At 36.8% G+C, this 17,610-nt stretch overlaps 1 protein-coding gene across 1 annotated transcript in view; it reads right to left on the reverse strand.

Moving 5' to 3' along the window:
- Nucleotides 1-17,610, reverse strand: part of GABBR2 (gamma-aminobutyric acid type B receptor subunit 2) — a 458,385-nt gene that overhangs the window by 348,164 nt on the left and 92,611 nt on the right. Inside the window, exon 3 of the mRNA XM_005517349.2 lies at nucleotides 7,113-7,250. Within this exon, the coding sequence (XP_005517406.1) occupies nucleotides 7,113-7,250 (138 nt within the window). The remainder of the gene's footprint in view (nucleotides 1-7,112; nucleotides 7,251-17,610) is intronic.

A 17,610-nucleotide genomic window follows, 5' to 3' on the forward strand; every position in this document is an offset into this window, starting at 1 on the left:
TACATCCCCACAAATTGTATGACATTTCCCAGAAAAAGTCAATTGAAAACACAATGCTAGAACAAAATTTGGCAGCACTTTTGTCCAGTGGGTTAGACCACAAAAAAAACCCCAGACATCTGACAAGATACTAGAAAATGTGTCATAAAAATAATCTCAAATCTGAAAAAGAAATATATCACAGTCATCCTTATTCAGCATAAAGAAGATGCTGAACTACAAGTAATTTTACAAAGAAACAAACCTTAAGTCTGCCCTTAGGACAGGGAAGAGGAGAGAAGGAAAAGATGGGAACCAAAGTTGCCCCTCCCCTCCTAAAACCCCTCCAGAAAAGGCAGCAGCAAATAGCAGCCTGAGGGAACACTAAGGGATACCTTTGTAGCAGGGAAGGAAGCTCTGCAAGTGCAATAATGAAACATTTTGGTAAGTAAGATTCTACCTGGCAAGTCTATCCTAGCTGTGGGGCTGCAAAAGCCGCACGAGAAAAGACTTCAAGCTTGTTCTATAGAAATGAACAAAATGGGAAATAAATAAGAACAACTGAAAAAAAAAAAAAATCCAGCAATACAAGCAGTGAGACAATAAAAAATTACATGGAGGGGAAAAAAAAAACCCAAATACCAAAGTACACAGCCATTATTTATTCTAATTATAAATTAACCTGGACATTTTAAACACCTTACCAATAACGTGACTTAGCATTAAAACACAAGGCTTTGTATTTGAAAAAAAAAACAAAACCAAAACATCAATGCTTTTGTATTACACTGTATGTTTGGGACATTTTTTATGTATTTTATTTTTGTTCTAGAGACCATTCACATTTAGACAGAATGAATATCTTATTTGCTCAGAATTAAATGTTTTCCCAAGACAAATTATACTGCAAGGCAAAGTGAAACCCTTGTCTTTTCAGTGTGTGTCTGTTCCTGAGACCATCATTCATTCATTCGTTTCGTATTATTGATCCAACACTAAACAAAAGTGATTGAATGAATATGTGCAAACAGCTAAGAAGAAAAATAATAAAACATGTCTTGTTTTGGTTGTTTGTTTTTTTCTACCAGAGCATGCAAATCATGTTAGAATAAATATAGAAGTTCAGTCTTGAACTGCTTTGACCTAACTATAGAGCTGTATTAAAATACCTTTATCCATGCTTTATGTAGTGAACTGAACCTTAGACATTAGATCAAAGGCAAAAACCAGACTATATATTGTAGTTTTGATGTTTTCTGCAGGACAAACAAGATGAAAAAGAACAGCTAATCATATTTAAATAAAAGTGAACACTGAATAGAACACAGCTTCAAATTGATAGAAAGACAGGTTAAGCCTTAGAAATCAATGTCATGCACTTAGGCAGAAGGTGAAAAGAAGAAAAAAGACGATCCTGCTATATCTTGCAGTGCCTTTGAAATTTAGGATGTGCACTACTTGCCATACCTCAGCCTGGAAATTTTCTGAAATTTTCAATTTAAACTTCGTGGACCATGTTTCTGCTCTTAACAGCAAAGAGATGCAAATGTCTCCCCTGAGGAACAACTACAATAATGCACTGGTACTCAGCATCCCTGAGAAAGAACTTTTGTCACTAAAGTAATTCTTTTGCCCTAGACCAGTCTTGCCTGCTGTAATGCCACATCCATTTCTCTAAGATGAAAGGTGAACATGCAACTACTTCCAAGTCTGCTCTACCTTGTGCATGTATGCATCCATCCACACGCTGAGACACACAGCCTAATTAGCAGGTATGGCACTGATCATCTGTTTCTACTCCCCACACATCTTCTCCAGCAGCAATTGCAAATCTTCAGGAGGGTTCATCAATAATTGCAGGGCTCCCGCTGGCAACTTGTATCAGGGGGAGGATTTGCAGAACTAAAAGGTCTGTCTCCCTCCAAGTTCACTGCAGCTTCTCTCAAATGAGGAGAAACTTCACATGAAATTCTGCCTGAAGGTCAGACCTACTGTGTTTTCTTACTGTTCAAGAGCTCCTGGGCATTCCTACAGAGAAGTGAGAAAAACTTCCTTATGTGCTCAGCTAACTCCTGAAAGCAGGACCAGAATGTCCTCAGGTTTGCACCTTACATAATAAGACCTCAAGAGGTATTTTTCCCTCATGTACTTTGTCTATTAAAAGCACAACTCAAATACAGAAAATCTATAAAATCCCTCCAGTCCCAGTAGTAAAAAAAAAAATAGAAAAGCAAAGGAGCAAAGGAAAAAGAAAAAGAAGAAGAAAAAAAAATATTACAATAGTGATGTATGGGCCAAAAAGACAAAGATTCTAGTTTGTTGGCACATTGGGTCTTATTCCAGTGGGAAAACACCTCTTCAAGAGGGACTGCCTGCATCACATAGATAGAAGTAGCTAATCTTCTTAGCCAAAGACTAGTTTAAATGCCCTTTTCATTACTTAAACTATTAATACATGAAAATTGTGCAGTGAAGTCAAAAGTAGCACAAACTCACTGTACTGGAATAAACATGATGAAGAAAGCTAAAAAGAAAAGAAAATACCACATTCTTTTATCAAATGTTTATGTGTCCATGCAGGAGCTCCAGGTAACAAGTACAAGCATTCAGAAAATTCTGATATTAACAAGAAGAAATTTGATTCAGTGGCCAAAAGAAATCTCTATGATGACTTGCAGTACTTTTGTGTTAAACCACATCATTTTAACCTGAACATAGCTGTGAAATTCTGTGTTAACAAAAATTCTGATGAGACACCTAACAAACCCTGCTTTCTTACAGATACGTGGGTCCTAGGCTTCTACAAACATAAAAACACATACCTCAGCTCCTGCTTCATACCCTTCTGTGTTTCACCCTTCCTCTCTGTTTCCTCATATTTTTTTTTTCTGCTGTTTTTTTAAGCATCTTCTCCATCCAGTCAATCCCCCTTCCATAAACAGCAGTTGGATATGGAGAACAACACATTATGGCTGGCCTTAAGTTCTCTACGCTCATGTTGCAGCCTCTTCTTCATTCATATGGATCCCTGTCCACAGAAGCTCATTTTCACAGAAATGCATAGAAGCTAACAATCTTTGGGAAATCCCTTGTAAAACTAGGTTGTGATTGGCCAGTGGTCAGAAATTACTAGGAGGAACTGACAGTGCAATCACATCAGCCTTGTTTCAGTAGGAAACCAAAAGCTAGAAACATCACTGCTTTTCTTGAATACCAGCAGCCTGTTCAGTAATTCAGAGAGGGGATCTTGAATACCTATGGATTTCTGGGACAATAAAATCTCAAGGTAGTCTCTTTAATATCCAATCACATGAGCTGAGAACCAGGAATTTTCCCTTTCCAACACCCCTTTCTAACACAGGAACTCATCCTATATTAATATGCCCAAGAGTGAGCAGTAATACATCATGATTAGGATACCTATAATTTTGTTAGAAAACTTTCCAACATGAGATGCTGAATCCAAAATAAGGTTCCTCAGTTTTGAATGTCATTACGATCTAATCGTTGTATTGCCTGAAGGAGTTACTTGCCTAGAAGCCAGCAGTTATGACTAGATTACATAAAATATGTAGAAACAGAGGATATTCTGAGGAAGCACAAACATTTATACGTTGTTTCTGGCAGAAGCTTATTTCCAGAGTTAAATGAAATCGTAAACGAAGCAGGCTGTAAGAGAACGTCAATGGCATTTTGGAAGAAAAACAAAACTCCAAAAATTGAGAAGGAGTTCCACAGACTAAGAGAGATGATCAGTGTGGTCAAAATCCTCATGCTGATTAAATGTTTATGTTAACAAAACAATTATGAAAAGTGAGAGATGACAATGAAAAACAGGAGAGACGGCAATCTATATAAAATATAGATATTTTTATATACTTTTGCCACTGTAAGAAATTCACATGGGGATACCAGTTGATGGATATACTTGAAATAGAAGACAAAAAGTGAATAGCTAACTATCTCCTCCATTTTACACTAACTGGATACTAGCAGGAATGCTTTGATGTACAGAACAAAAATACATAACTTGTCTTTCGTAAGATATTAAGAGATACTCTTCATGGTTCTTCTTCACTCTTTAATTGCCTTGAATACACATTGAAAGAGAATGGGGATAAGATTAATGTGGAACAATTTGACATTGATGTATTCCCCCTACAGAACAGCAACTGCCCAGTATTATGCCTTCATGCCTTTAAGGCCCACCTCAAAGGCACAGGATATTATTGGCACTTCTAAACTAAAATGCCAAAGGTTCAAACTGATTCCACTCCACAGCCTGGAGATCAAAGACGCACATGCAGCCTCCAGCCCATATTCAGACTGTCACTCAACAAAGGACCGCTGGCACACAGAGATTACCCACGGAGAAGCTTTTAATTTGAGAGGCTAGGGAATGGGTGCCTGCATTTGTCCTACTAAGAACATCTGTTCAAAAAATATTTTCCAAGTTGTGTCACCTAGCATAGCTCAGTGAAAGTCCTTCAGGATGACGTAAACCTTTGCAGACTAAAACAACTTGCTCCTTTCACAGATATTAAATGCTCCATTAAAAAATAATTAATTTTGTTACTGTAAGAGATAATTAAATCAGCCAGCAGTTTGAAGGCAGATAATTGAGAACACAAATTCCCTTTCTACTGCTGATCATAACTAAATCGGAATTTGTCAAGATGGAGAAAGAAAAGTATCTGGTTTTTGATATGACATGGAAATAATATATGTCACCTTCAGACTAAGACTTTTCTCAACCTCTATAATCTTCCCTATTTCACATTGTTGCAGGCCGTCAGTGACACCTGTCAAGCAAGCCTCATAATGAATTTGCTCAGGAAAGTAATTTTTCTTTTAGTTGTTATCTTCTGTTATTCTTCCTTCATCCCTACCTTTCCCCAGACTACCAGTATCATCCCGCATTTCTCTTGCATGTAAGGAAGTCATCACTTTGCTGAACCTCATGACACCTGTGTAAATCAAATCAAATGTTCCTGCCTAAGGGCTAAGAGCTTTGTTTTCATGACTGCAGGCACAAGGACAGGGACAAAGCTTTGGAGTCAGACATCCAAATGCAAATTCTCTATTCAATAATACAATGTCAGGTTAGTTTTTGTCTCTGTGCTCTTTTTGCTCTTCCTGACTTCAACATGAAATGACTTCATCATCATCATGATTTCATAAAACAATTTATGTGAGTCTGCTGTGATTCCTTGAGGTGAAGTTTCAAGTTTTGAGTGAGGACAGCCTTGTATCTTATCAGGCTGAATATTATTGCTCCACTTCTGGGTACTACAGATTTCTATCTTCTCCTTCTGTTCAAGTTATGCATTTAATCAGAGACACTTATGACAGTGGATCCTGAGGAGTGGAAGGATTTGTACTCTGTTTCCCCGCTATCTTATATGTGCTACATCTGCTGATTTGCAGATACACAGACTGCTGTCACTATATGACATAACACCTTCACAATGTTTAGATTATTGCCATTACTGCTATACCATTTACTTAGCCTTGCCACACTTCCCAGCCATGCTGTTATTTGTGGTTTTTTTCATCAGTCAGCCAACCAAGATATAAAAACCTGAGATAAAGAGCAGTTTTGCCATGTGAGAATTTACAGGATACTAAGCCCAAGCAGTCTGGAATACCTTGATGAACTGATATCATAAGTAATGTTTAAGACATAGTCACAGCCATAGCAGTTGAGCACAGAGAAATAAATGCTCTCTGGTAGCAATATTTCATACAATACATATAATTGAACATATATATTGACAAATTCAGGAATTTAAAAGCTTTCTAGTCAATTTTCCTCAGGCTGAGCAACTTCATGAACAAATTGATTTCCAGATTGTATCAGGCAGAACTTGACTACAAATGAAAAGATTTTTAGCACGATGAAATCCAGCTGCTTAAAACATCCTACATCATACAGAAATTCCATGTGACAAATTAAAAAAATAAAAACAGAGGTCTGGCCACATACTTCATTATAGGTCATGAACTAGTCCAATTTAAGAGTGTTAAAGGCTAGATTCAAGCTTTCTGTTATTTTCTTCATTCTCCCCAGAGACCCATTATTTGGTTTCCACAGAGGAATTGTTTTTTACATCAGAAAAAAGATCCCAAAGCAGAAGAAAAAAAAATCTGATCTGACAGGCATTGCAAACACAGTTAACAAGCTACTTTAATTATCCTCCTAAGATTTTCCCATTTGTACTCTGATCATCATCTTCTTCACAAACTTAATTATGCCTCATTTGTTCTTGCTGCACTACTCTCAGTGAGTATTCCAGGTGGAAAAGGGGAGCCTGTTTGTAACTGTAACCTCAGGTAATTGTTATATATTTTTTATTTTGCTATAGAATAATTTGGAATTTTTAAGAAAAAAAAATATACAGGAGCAATCTTTGGGCAGTATGAATATTGAGTAGAAAGCCAGGCTATGATCAGCCATCCATCTGAAAATTATCACTAGTCAGATGATTGAATAAGTGAAGAAAATCATGCTGTTATCATCTGCATTTTAGAGATTAGTATTAATAAATTCTGATTCCTCAGCAGAGGAAACCTTTCCACAAACTTGACCTTTGAGAAAGTAAGAAAGAAGAACAACTGGGAATAAATGTGCTTCGTGAGTCAAATACTGAGACATGAACCCAGTCACTATTTAGAATTTATGCACTCCCAGCACTTTTAAAGTGCATAGGAATTACTGCATTCTGACTGAGTACAGACTGAATGAATACCCTGAAGTACCATAATTTAAGGCCTGATGAGTTGCTTCTTCTAACTTTTCAAAAGTCCTAGGCTTGCCCCCCACCATGCCTGAACTTGGTTTCACCTAGGTTGTTTTGAAACACATTATTTTTGTTTAATTAACCCACTGAGACACTACTGATGCCCCAGACAAGTGTTTTCAAGTACAATGAAATGCCAAGCCTTAAAATCCAGCACTACATACAAGTAACTAATCTTTACACATCATTTCACAGGCCTTCAAAACTGAAACATAAAAATTACACAAAATGCTAAGCCTTATAAACCCAAACCTAAGTTTCTAGTTGTTTTTTTTTTTAAATCCAGAGACACAAGACAGTCAGCATTAGTATATATTCCATTCCATCCCTTACCTGGACCAAATTCCATCCCTTTAGAGATTCAGCAATGATAGAAGTAACTGTTGCACATACACCACCAAATACCATCAGATGATTAGGTCCATATTTTATTGCATCATAGAAGGCTTTGAGTCCTTTTGCATTGTCACACTGGAAAAAAAGAAAAAGAGAGAGAGACAATATTCAATGTCAAAAATAAATTAACTAAGAAAGAAACTGTTGAGCAATTGGGCAGGGAAAAAAAATCAGGGATTCCACAGACATAAACGTAAGACTTATACATGAAAAATTAGAGCACTCTATTCCGGACTCCTGATGAGCCATAGTAAAAGAACAGCAAAATGCCTCATTATGTTCTACAAAACCAGAATTTTTGTACCACCATTCGAAAAATAACAAAAAAGTCCAGTAACAAATGGTTGACCAAAACATTTTCTATATTTAGAGCTACCATTTCCCAAAGCAAAATTTGGAAAGTAACACCGGATTGTCAGCAGGGCTTCCATAGCTGGAGAAAGTTTGACACTACTGATGGTCTCTGTAAAAATAATTCTGTCTCTAAGGAAGACTATTAAAGAGCTTCTACTTAAACTTCTGCTCAAAGTCCCAACCTCTGTATTCTGTGCAAAAATATATAGCAGAGAGCCCATGATTTAGAAGGATAACACAAAGACTTCAAAAGATAACAAAATATTATTTTGAAGTGCTAAGAATTAATTGTTCTGCCCTCATAGCTCACACAGCTTTGAGTGGAAGGCTGGGCTAGATGACATTCTGAGATCCTTCTAACCTGACCTGTTCTTGGCTCCCCTGATGATTAGTTTGATCATTATTTCAGGTGTAAAGAATTTTACTGTAAACTGAGACACAGACTGAAAATTAAGGAAAAAAAGGCTCATACTAGTCAGTATTGCAAAAGATATATCAGTCTTTGAATAAAGTAGTATTAATCATTCATAATAACCCTGATTCCTAAGCTTGCAACAGAGTATTAATAAATTATGTGCCTGAAGGTAAGAATTTTATTCCAAACCATACTGGAAGTCAGGAGTACCAACAGACTATAATAGCAGCTGCCACTGCTCCACTAACAACCACTTCTTTCTCTTTTTGAAACAGAAGTTTTCTGCCCTCTTTTGCCTCCTCTACAAAGTCTTCCTTGAATGTACTCTTTATAAGAACTATCACACACCAGCCTCCAATATTTCATTACGACTATTCAATAGAACAGTTCATTTACTATCAGCATCCAAGTAGTATTTGTATTGCATTCTGCTGAGAGAATAAAGATTTTGACTAAGAAGTTTGGAAGCTTATATTAATCTCCTTACTGAATTAATATATTAAAAGAAAAGTTATTATATTTGCATTCTACCTGCAAGAATAGAATTATTGGTCTCGCTTATTCAAAAGGATACAGATATTTAATGCATAGACTTTCTTAAGTTGCATAATATGGCCCAATGCTTTCTTTCTTAATGCAGGAAAAAAGCCAAAATCACTCAGTACAGCAGAGGCTCCCTTGTCAGTTTAATGTGCTGGTGACAAAGTCACATTGTGAGGGAATCAAGATGGTGATCACTGGAAGAAGCAGCTTTCTCCGTTCTTACTTCTTCACTCCCTACTTAAAGTAAGGATTCCAAGTGCAACCAGAAGGCCTCAGACACTTCTTGAACTTATAAGCAGCCAAGGACACTAGAGCTTTAGGTATCTGCACTTAATTGACATTTAGCCAAGTCTTTTCCCTCATCCATCTTATCATATGAAGCTGCAGCAGAAGAGATTGCTGAACTGGTTTTCATATTAACTTAAAACCAGTTAATATAATTTTCTTTTTTTATTAGGTCATATTTAAAATGTATCACTAAATAGCAGTTTGAGAAGAATAAAAGCCATATATCGAATAAAAATTATGTTAATAGTAAAATAACTGTCCGAAGTTGCAGCCTGTGAAGGGCCATGTACATGAAAAGTTATGAATAAATAAATGATAAAGACTTATGGCATGTTATCTGAAGTAAAATTCACATTACAACCCACCCTTACATCACAAAACACTGATGCATTTTTAACTACTCTTTGCCTACAAAATGTTCCTCACTGCAGCAAACTTAAGAAATTGAGTTGCAATAGGTCAGCTTGCTGGGAGGTCCAGACCTGGTGAAAGGTCCGTCTTTCTTTGATTTTTCATGGTTATGAATATACTAGCATGACAACAATGCTTTTTCAATCACACAGCAATTGTCTTGGGAAGATATGCCAAAATGTTTGTTCATCTCTCCCAAAGTGAAAGGTTCACACTACCGAGATATATTACTGATCAATCAAAAGTACCTTCAGTAACACCTGGGCTTCTCTTCGATGTGGTCTAGTTAAAAGCCTACCATGTTTTCACCTTTGTACTTTCCTCCTGACTAGTCTCAGCTCTCTCTCTTCTAGGCCACCATGAATAAGTAGCATTAGAATTATGCAGAGTAGACTCTGCATATTCCTTGAACAAAACTGTCCCAATAGTCTAAAGTATGTCTCAGAGTTAAAGAGCAAGAACTTAATACAGTGGGTGGTCACAACTGGACAGAAATGAAAGGAAAAATGAGAAAGATGGGAGAAAGCAGACTTTCACATTTGTTTAATGTCACATTTCACAACATACACTGTGTATAACATTCTTCCCTGCAAGCAACAGAACAGTCTGTCACAAGCATTAAAGAATAAACATTCAGATAAAAATAATAGCCCTACCAAGCCAGACAGACAAGCAGGAGAAAAGGTTTCTTCCTGCCTCTAGTCTGAAGAACGTATCCTTAGCGAGCTCCTGAAGCCCTGTAAACAACTGGATTTTTCCAGAAATCCCAGGTGGCCACCACCACTGCTCATGGTCTTCAATTTCCAAACCCTACATATGTGACTGTAAAAGAGGGCAGGGCTGTGGAAAGACGACAATCACTGAAATTCCCATCATATCAGCACCAAATTACTTCCTGTCTCGAAGTGACTCCAGCTAGGTCTAGGAAAAACCCTTTGCAGCAATCTGTACAACAGAAGACTGCATAAGAACCGAAATCCACATTAAAAAGCCAAGGCTAGAAATTCCTGGGCACATGTGGATGAAAAGAAGCTGACTGTCTTACTAATTGTACCATGACTGACAGCAATGAAGGGGAAAGAATCCCTCATAAAAAGTCACAAACTTATAAAATGAAAAATATAATCTGAAGGAGTCAATGGTGTTTTTACTACCAAGATTTGATATTTTTCCTGAATTGTCATCAACATGTCTACGTCACTGAGCTAAACTATAGCCAGCTCACTTTCAACCCATATATAAAACCAGACAGCTATGCTGTGCCCCTGAACTTGACTGCCCATTGAAGCACTGACCATGGTTGCAATACATTTACCAAAACTAGAATTTCAAATATATGTGATTTGTCACTTATCACAATTTTCTTCAGAAGGGGATGAGAACTTCCTACCCCAAACACATTAATTGCTATGCTTAGTCTCAGCCAAAAGTCAGCAATAAGCCAAATATAAATAGCAAACATACATATTAATGAAATAATTACATTAAGTGTATCTCTTAACACACTGACTTGATACAGATTACCTGGGAAATTCACAAGGAAAAATACAACCAAATCATTAAGCAAAGGTTTGTGAAGTGTCCTGCCTCTTGCTGTGACAAAGACAGCTTAATATCACAGCTGGCATCTGTGCACAGAACCACCTATTTTAATTAGGAAAAATAGCCAGATGAACTGCTGCACAGGAGATGAGTCAAAGGAATTTGTGGACTGAAGTGTTAATTTTCCTGAATCTTCTTCAGAGGAGCAGCAGACAAATAAAAACTATAATCCTCCACTGAGAAAAGGGTCCAAATATACAGGGAGAAAGAACTGCCTGAGGCGTTAGGGGTGCACACGGAAAGAAACATTTCTGGAGAGAATGGCACAGCAGCTGAATACACAGGAAAGACCTCCAATCCACTCAAAGGCCCTCTGCAGCTGAAAGAAAGGATGTCCCATGTGAAGGCCACACATCACTGAAGTCAGGAGAAGTGGCAGGACTGACCTGAGGGTTGTTGGCTGCCAGGAAGGCTGTCTGGCAGACAGTGAAAGAGACACCGAGGTGTGCACCAAAATCCTCATGGCCATAAGCATAACACACTGCAAGTCCTTGGTGCACAGAAAAGAAATTTGTATGGCTCTCATACAAGAAAAAGTTTTGCCAACTCCATAACATTGACAGGTTTGAGTAATTACAGGGCTAGCACAGCAGCAGATACTTGCAATTCAACTGATCTTGTTAGAGTTGTGCAGCAATGAGCATTGTAGGGATGCATACACTGGTCACATGTGTGATTATGTTTAGATTTCTAGCTGTTGGATAGCTGTGCTGAACTGTTTCTCAGCAAGCTGTATTCTGGCACAACTATACTTTTTCTGAGCAGAAGTAAACATGAGGAACTATTTTGGTGTCTATTGAGCTACTGACAATTGATGTTAGAGAGCCTTTATGAAAAGAGGGACTAACAAACAGCTGTCATCTGCATAATAAAATATCCAACTTTATGAAGTGATATAAGAGCTTTCAGCAGCACTCTGCCTTAAATGCTCATAAATATATAAAGAGACTTCTTTCAACAGAGAAAACAAAGGTATGAAGCCTTATTCCTATCCTCTGCAAAATCTTGCTTAGAAACTAGCTCTGTGTTACATCAGTTCAAATGGAGCTAAGAGATGAGGAATATCAACAATTATTTTAATTTAATTTTCATTGATTTCTTTAAAGTCATCAATACAGACAATTTAGTGAAGAACATATAGACAAATGCTCGAAGCTACAAAAAACGTCAATCAAGTTAGCAAACTCTGCCTGCTTTATATGGGCCAGGCATGCTTCCCCTGAGGTTTCTCTCTGTTTTCAAGTATCTGCAATTTAGGTACTTTAAAAGCCAGCAATTATATTTTTGCATTTAATTGCTGTAGCTGGATTTTCTTTCCATGAGTTTGTACGACTGCTCTTGGAACCTCCAGTTTGACAACCACAGCATCTGGTGACAACATAATTATCCATTGAAAGAAAAAGTACTACCTTTCAATTGTTCTAGAATACTTCACACTGTGCAAAGTAGGTGTGAGATGTCTTGCCAGGGGATGTTATGAATGCTAAAAGTTCACAAATACATGAAATGAAATTGGACTCGTTCATAGATCAAAAAACAATTCAAAACTTCTTAATGGAGAGATGGCAATTTTCTCAGGAAACACCTGAATCAGAGATTTTTTGGTGGTCAGAATGCTATTCTAGGAAAGCAAGACCAAAACCCTGCCCTTTCCTGCTGATCATCTGACACGGCATCAAGTACTTGCATTAAATCTGGTCTGAGCTGCTACAGCCATTCCTGTGTCCTGCATTTGAAAAACAAAAGCAACCCCTTCCAGCAAGTACACTAAACTTCTCTGTCTTTAAACTGAAGTAAACTCATCCCAAATGGTGGGCTTTTCTGTATGTGATTTCTCTATCATATTTTAATTTAAATAAAATATTTAGTTTTCATATTAGCAATCAAAATACTTGGTTTTGCTTTAGAAGGACTGGCAAAAACAGAAGAGGACTTAATATATTCAGTGAAATATTTTCCAGTAAATTAACTTTCTTACCTTGACACCTCTTGACATACTTCTAGACTTTATCTAGCAACTTCTTTATCTGATTCTGCCTGCTGCACAGCTCACAGTGCTACCTCTAAAGTACTGGTGCTTGGCATCTCATTTAGCAGTTTATATTCTGCCTTAGGTGTCACCAGCCTCTTTAATCACTGATCCCAAAGCAAGGGGGACCACTTACTCCTCTGTCCCCTCATTTCCTAAAAGCCTGTCTAAACACCTTGTGAAGGCTCAGACTCTTGCTCAATGACATTTTCTTTTTATTCAGTTCACTGCTTGGAGCTGAGTCCACCAAGCAAGATAAACAAAGATTTCCTGTCTCTCCTTATAAGAAAAATATATTTACTTTTGCCAATAATACTCTTTTTTTTATTATATGACTTATATTTTCAGTCTCGTTACTATTTCTTGGAGTATATAACATTTACACTGAATGATTCCAATTTAAGAACTCCAATATTAAATGGAACTGGAATGTAGCAAATAGATAAATCCTGTGCAATCAAAACTGACTCGGTCTATGTTTCCATCCTGATTAAATATGCAGTAGTAGCAGAGATCAATTTGACTTCCTCTTTTCAGAGTAAACTTGCATTCAGCTTGAAAGGTGAAGTCTTTCCTCAAACAAAGGTAAAGCTTTTCCCTGATGTGTACCTGTAACACATGCAGGAGTTCAGAAGATCATCAAGAAACATTTTGTGTATATGTGGTAGGGAGATCAGTCCTTTTTAATAATGAAACTGTTGGGTTGATGTGGCAAGGTTTTGGTAGTCACCAGGGGTGACTTCTGTGAGAAGACACCAGGAGTTGCCCCCACACTTGTCCCTAGAACTGACAGCCAGTTCTGGCCAGCTCCAAAACTGCCCACTGCCCAAAGCTGAGCCCATCAGTGTTGCTGATGAAACTCTGTGATAACACATTTAATAACAGGCAAAAGAAACCACTGCAAGCAGCTGTGAAAAAGGAACAAGAACAAAAAAAAAATAGACTGTGAAAGCAGGAGATGCTGCAGGTGCTGCAGCCCGTGGTGAGACAGGCTGTCCCCCTGCAGCCCATGGAGGTTCATGGTGAAGCTGAGATACACTGAAGCTTTTTTTTTAATCTGGCTGTACCACTAATCCTGAGTGCATGAGTTGTTCAAGGGCTATACAGTAATGAAATTCATAGTTCAGGTAACACTGGCCAGGATGTCTGTAAGAAGTAGACCAGGAATTCAAAATGTTAATATCTTGTGAGTTGCTAATGGAAAGCTAACATTTGGGCCTTAGCAATCCTATTGTGCAAAATGAGCAATTATGTAGATCCCACAGTATAAGTTACTGAGTTTTGTTGGATTGTTCTGCATATGTTGGACCTGTAATCTTACCTGAATCAAATTTGTGTAAGTTCAAATATTCCTGGACCAGAGGGGAATTTTTAACATTCCTACTGTAGTGGCTCACCCAGTACATACATTCCATTTTATTTAACTTACTTCTACATCAATCAAATAAAATATTACACAAGATAGTTTTACAGATTTTTTTTAATTAGCAGCATTAATTGAAATGGATGTTCCCAAAAACAATGCCCTCTTGAATTAGAATTTTTTCCAAGTATCCTTAAAGCTGCTTGTGGATGTTCACATTCACAGTTTTATGGCATAAATATACAAAACACAAAACTAAGTCTTGGTACTGTATTGTTTTTTTCTGACATTCTAGCCCTCAAATACCTATCAGATATTTTTGAAAATTCAGTATTAACAGGGAGAACAATACCTTGCTCGCTTTTTCCTCCCAACATAACCTATACTACTCCACTGCCATTATGTTTCATAGAAATTAGTTAGTAGAATTATGGAAAAGGATAAAATTCCAAAGGAACAGTAAAATAATATATCCAAATACATTTAGAAAACAAATAATATATTCTGGTTTTGAGAATAAGCTGGCTAGGACTTTTCCAGCTATTCCAATTTTTACCAAGAAGTTCAACATTACAACGGTTTCTAACAAAACAAAATAATTACCTTCATTATTCAATAACTAAGGAACATATCTTCAGACTGTATTTTTATCAAAATACTTTTTAAAAAGGCCCTATGAAATCAGTTATGTTTTTGCATTTAAGTTACCTCAAAAGGTGTTAATTGTTTCAGACGCTTGAACCCCAAGATCATTATCACTTAAATTTATTGTTGCAGTCTACTGATTATTTTGTTGTCTCTCAGGCACATGCTGTAGTAGATTTACAAGGTATTTGCCAGCTGCTGCTCAAGTATAAAGTGAAAAGCTAAGGAAGACAGTACAGGTTCAACAGAGTCACTAATGTCAGTTCTTCAATTTTGTGCTTGTCTCTTTTTTTCTAATTCCCTTCATTATTACTATTTATTATTTATCACTATACTGCCATAAATAGCCTATGTTTTAATAGCCACATTCTGTTGAAATATTTGTGTTAAATTTTCTTTCATTCCCTCACCTGCACTTTTTAGAATATAGGGAAGAATTCAGAAAAGTGAAAGGATATGTCATTTGAATATGACATTGGATTTTGTTTTCCAGATCTAAAGTATGAAAAAGATATGGCTTTTCACAAGAACAATCAAAAATAATAAATCATACTTCTTTCTATGTTTTGTAAATAAATTTTCTTAAACTGCCTTTAAAGGTATAGTTTCACCAGTTTTCTCCTTTCCTTATGTTTTCTACTGTCTGTACTCAGTTTTAATTGGATTTTTTTTTTTCCCCCAGGTAATTTTGGGAATAGGAAAATCACCTCATGCAGGGAGGGGCAGCATCTCTGAACTCTTAGTGTGTCTTTTCAGTACTCTGAAAGCTATTACATACTAAAACTGCCTAACTCCTTTTAACTACAGCAGTGCTCTTTGCAGTAAATAAAAGAAAGGATTGAAATAGGCAAATAAAAAATTAGAAAAATCCAAATTTATAAATAAAAATCAAGGTAGGTAGAAGAAAATAGAGGTGTACTAGAGAAAAACCCTTAAAGTACCAGTGATATACATGATAGAATGCCTGGCACCCCTCTCTGCAGTAATAAGCTGCAACTGAAACCAAGATAGAAGTGAAAAGATATTTTGATATTTTTCAGCAAGCAGCAAGAAGCAGTTGTAGGGGAAGTCTGCTATATGAATTATTTCTTTACCATGACCTACTTACTCATGGAAAAGGCTTTATTTTTATAAAAGGGGTAAGGGTGGGGAAGAAAAAAAAAATTGCTTTCTTGATACTTTTCTGATATGAAATTAAAATATTACTCTGAGGTTGAAGAGAAATGGAGAAAAAAAGCAGCCCAAAGCTCTTCAGCATCCATCTAGTTAAGGGTCATGTTGAAATAAAGTCTCCCTTATGAGCCTCTGTCATATGGCAACAGGGCCCATGTGTCAGTGCTCACAACCACAGAAATGTCTAAATAAACATTCACCGGGGATGACAAGAGGCACAGATGACTCCAAGGCCCTTCAGAATTGTTCTTATAACTTCTGAAAGTCGTTTACCTGGAAAATGTGAGACAATCTCTTAAGCTATCACAAGGATGTCTGTAGCATCCTTGAGAATATATTTGAATTTTAATAAAAGGTCCAAAAGCATCTGGCATTTTTGGAAAACATGATGAAACTCTTCTACTTAATAGAATGACATTCAACATCAACAGTTCTTAGTGGTATGCATAGCTCCAGCATGACTTTTCTGAAGGAATATTGTTTGAAAGGGTCTCTTTTTTTTTTTTTTTTAATTATTTTTTTTTTAATTCCCCAGCAAGAACTTCAGAAACTCAGACAAAGATCAGAATTAAAATATAGCTAAAAAGTAAGAGGTTAGAAAGGGCATAATGAATTAAGAATACAAAAAATATTTTTTTTTACTCAAGGTCAAGAAAATCTGGTGTAATAACCTCCATCACAAGTCCATGATTTTTAATTAAAATCTTTCTGTGATGTAAAACAGTTGAACTTTGCCCATAGTGAATGAAACTCCGCTAAACTAATTTATCTAATTAGGAATAATGTGTGATCTTTTGGATAAACTACCATTAAGTTAGCCCATAAAAGCCAAATTAAATTCATGGTATGCTTTATTTTTGGCTTGAATTAACATAGCATGAGACTACAATAATTCACCATTTTATAGAAGTCGTAGGCTGGAAATGCAGAGTACATATCAGCACAGGGAGCATCATATTCTTTTTCCCTTAATACCTGGCAAAAGAGACACCATGGAGAGAATAAAGTTTTATTTTAGCAGCTACTCAGATGGGATGACATTCAGCCAGTGAGTCGGCACAATCCTTCAGCAGGTATGAAAAACCCCCAAAATCCCAGTTTCAGTTAGGAACCTTGCTAACAAAAACTGGAGTTGCCGCAGACTTATCTGCAATGGGGAGTTGACTCAAACTTGAGCCTGAGGCAAAGGAAAGGAAAAGATCAGCCCTGGAAGTATGGAGAGATACTGAAATGGAAACCTGTTCAAAAATGTTTCCAATTTCATTATCTCCCTAGGCAAGGTTGTCACAAGTATTACTTCAAGCCAAACTTAATTTGTTGTTTCCTATCTAAAGGCTCTCCTTGATCTAACTGAGTTTTATATTCCAGGGGAATAACTGGTAGAGATTAGGGACTACTTCAAAAACTTGAAGTGGTGGATCTATTTGATATGTGGTCCTGTCACATTCACACCTGAACACTAAATTTCAATAGCTTTAATGCTATAAAAGCAACATACTGCCTCCATGCTGCAAATTGCAACATGATTAACAAACAGCTGTTCCTTTGCAAGACCAAGGGTAGCCGACTGACAAATAAACCCTCACCACTGACATTCAGCAGCATAGTATGG

Source organism: Pseudopodoces humilis, chromosome 1, assembly GCF_049639895.1.
Source record: "Pseudopodoces humilis isolate 2021_Gansu_Grassland_sample_001 chromosome 1, ASM4963989v1, whole genome shotgun sequence".
Classification (NCBI taxonomy): domain Eukaryota; kingdom Metazoa; phylum Chordata; class Aves; order Passeriformes; family Paridae; genus Pseudopodoces; species Pseudopodoces humilis.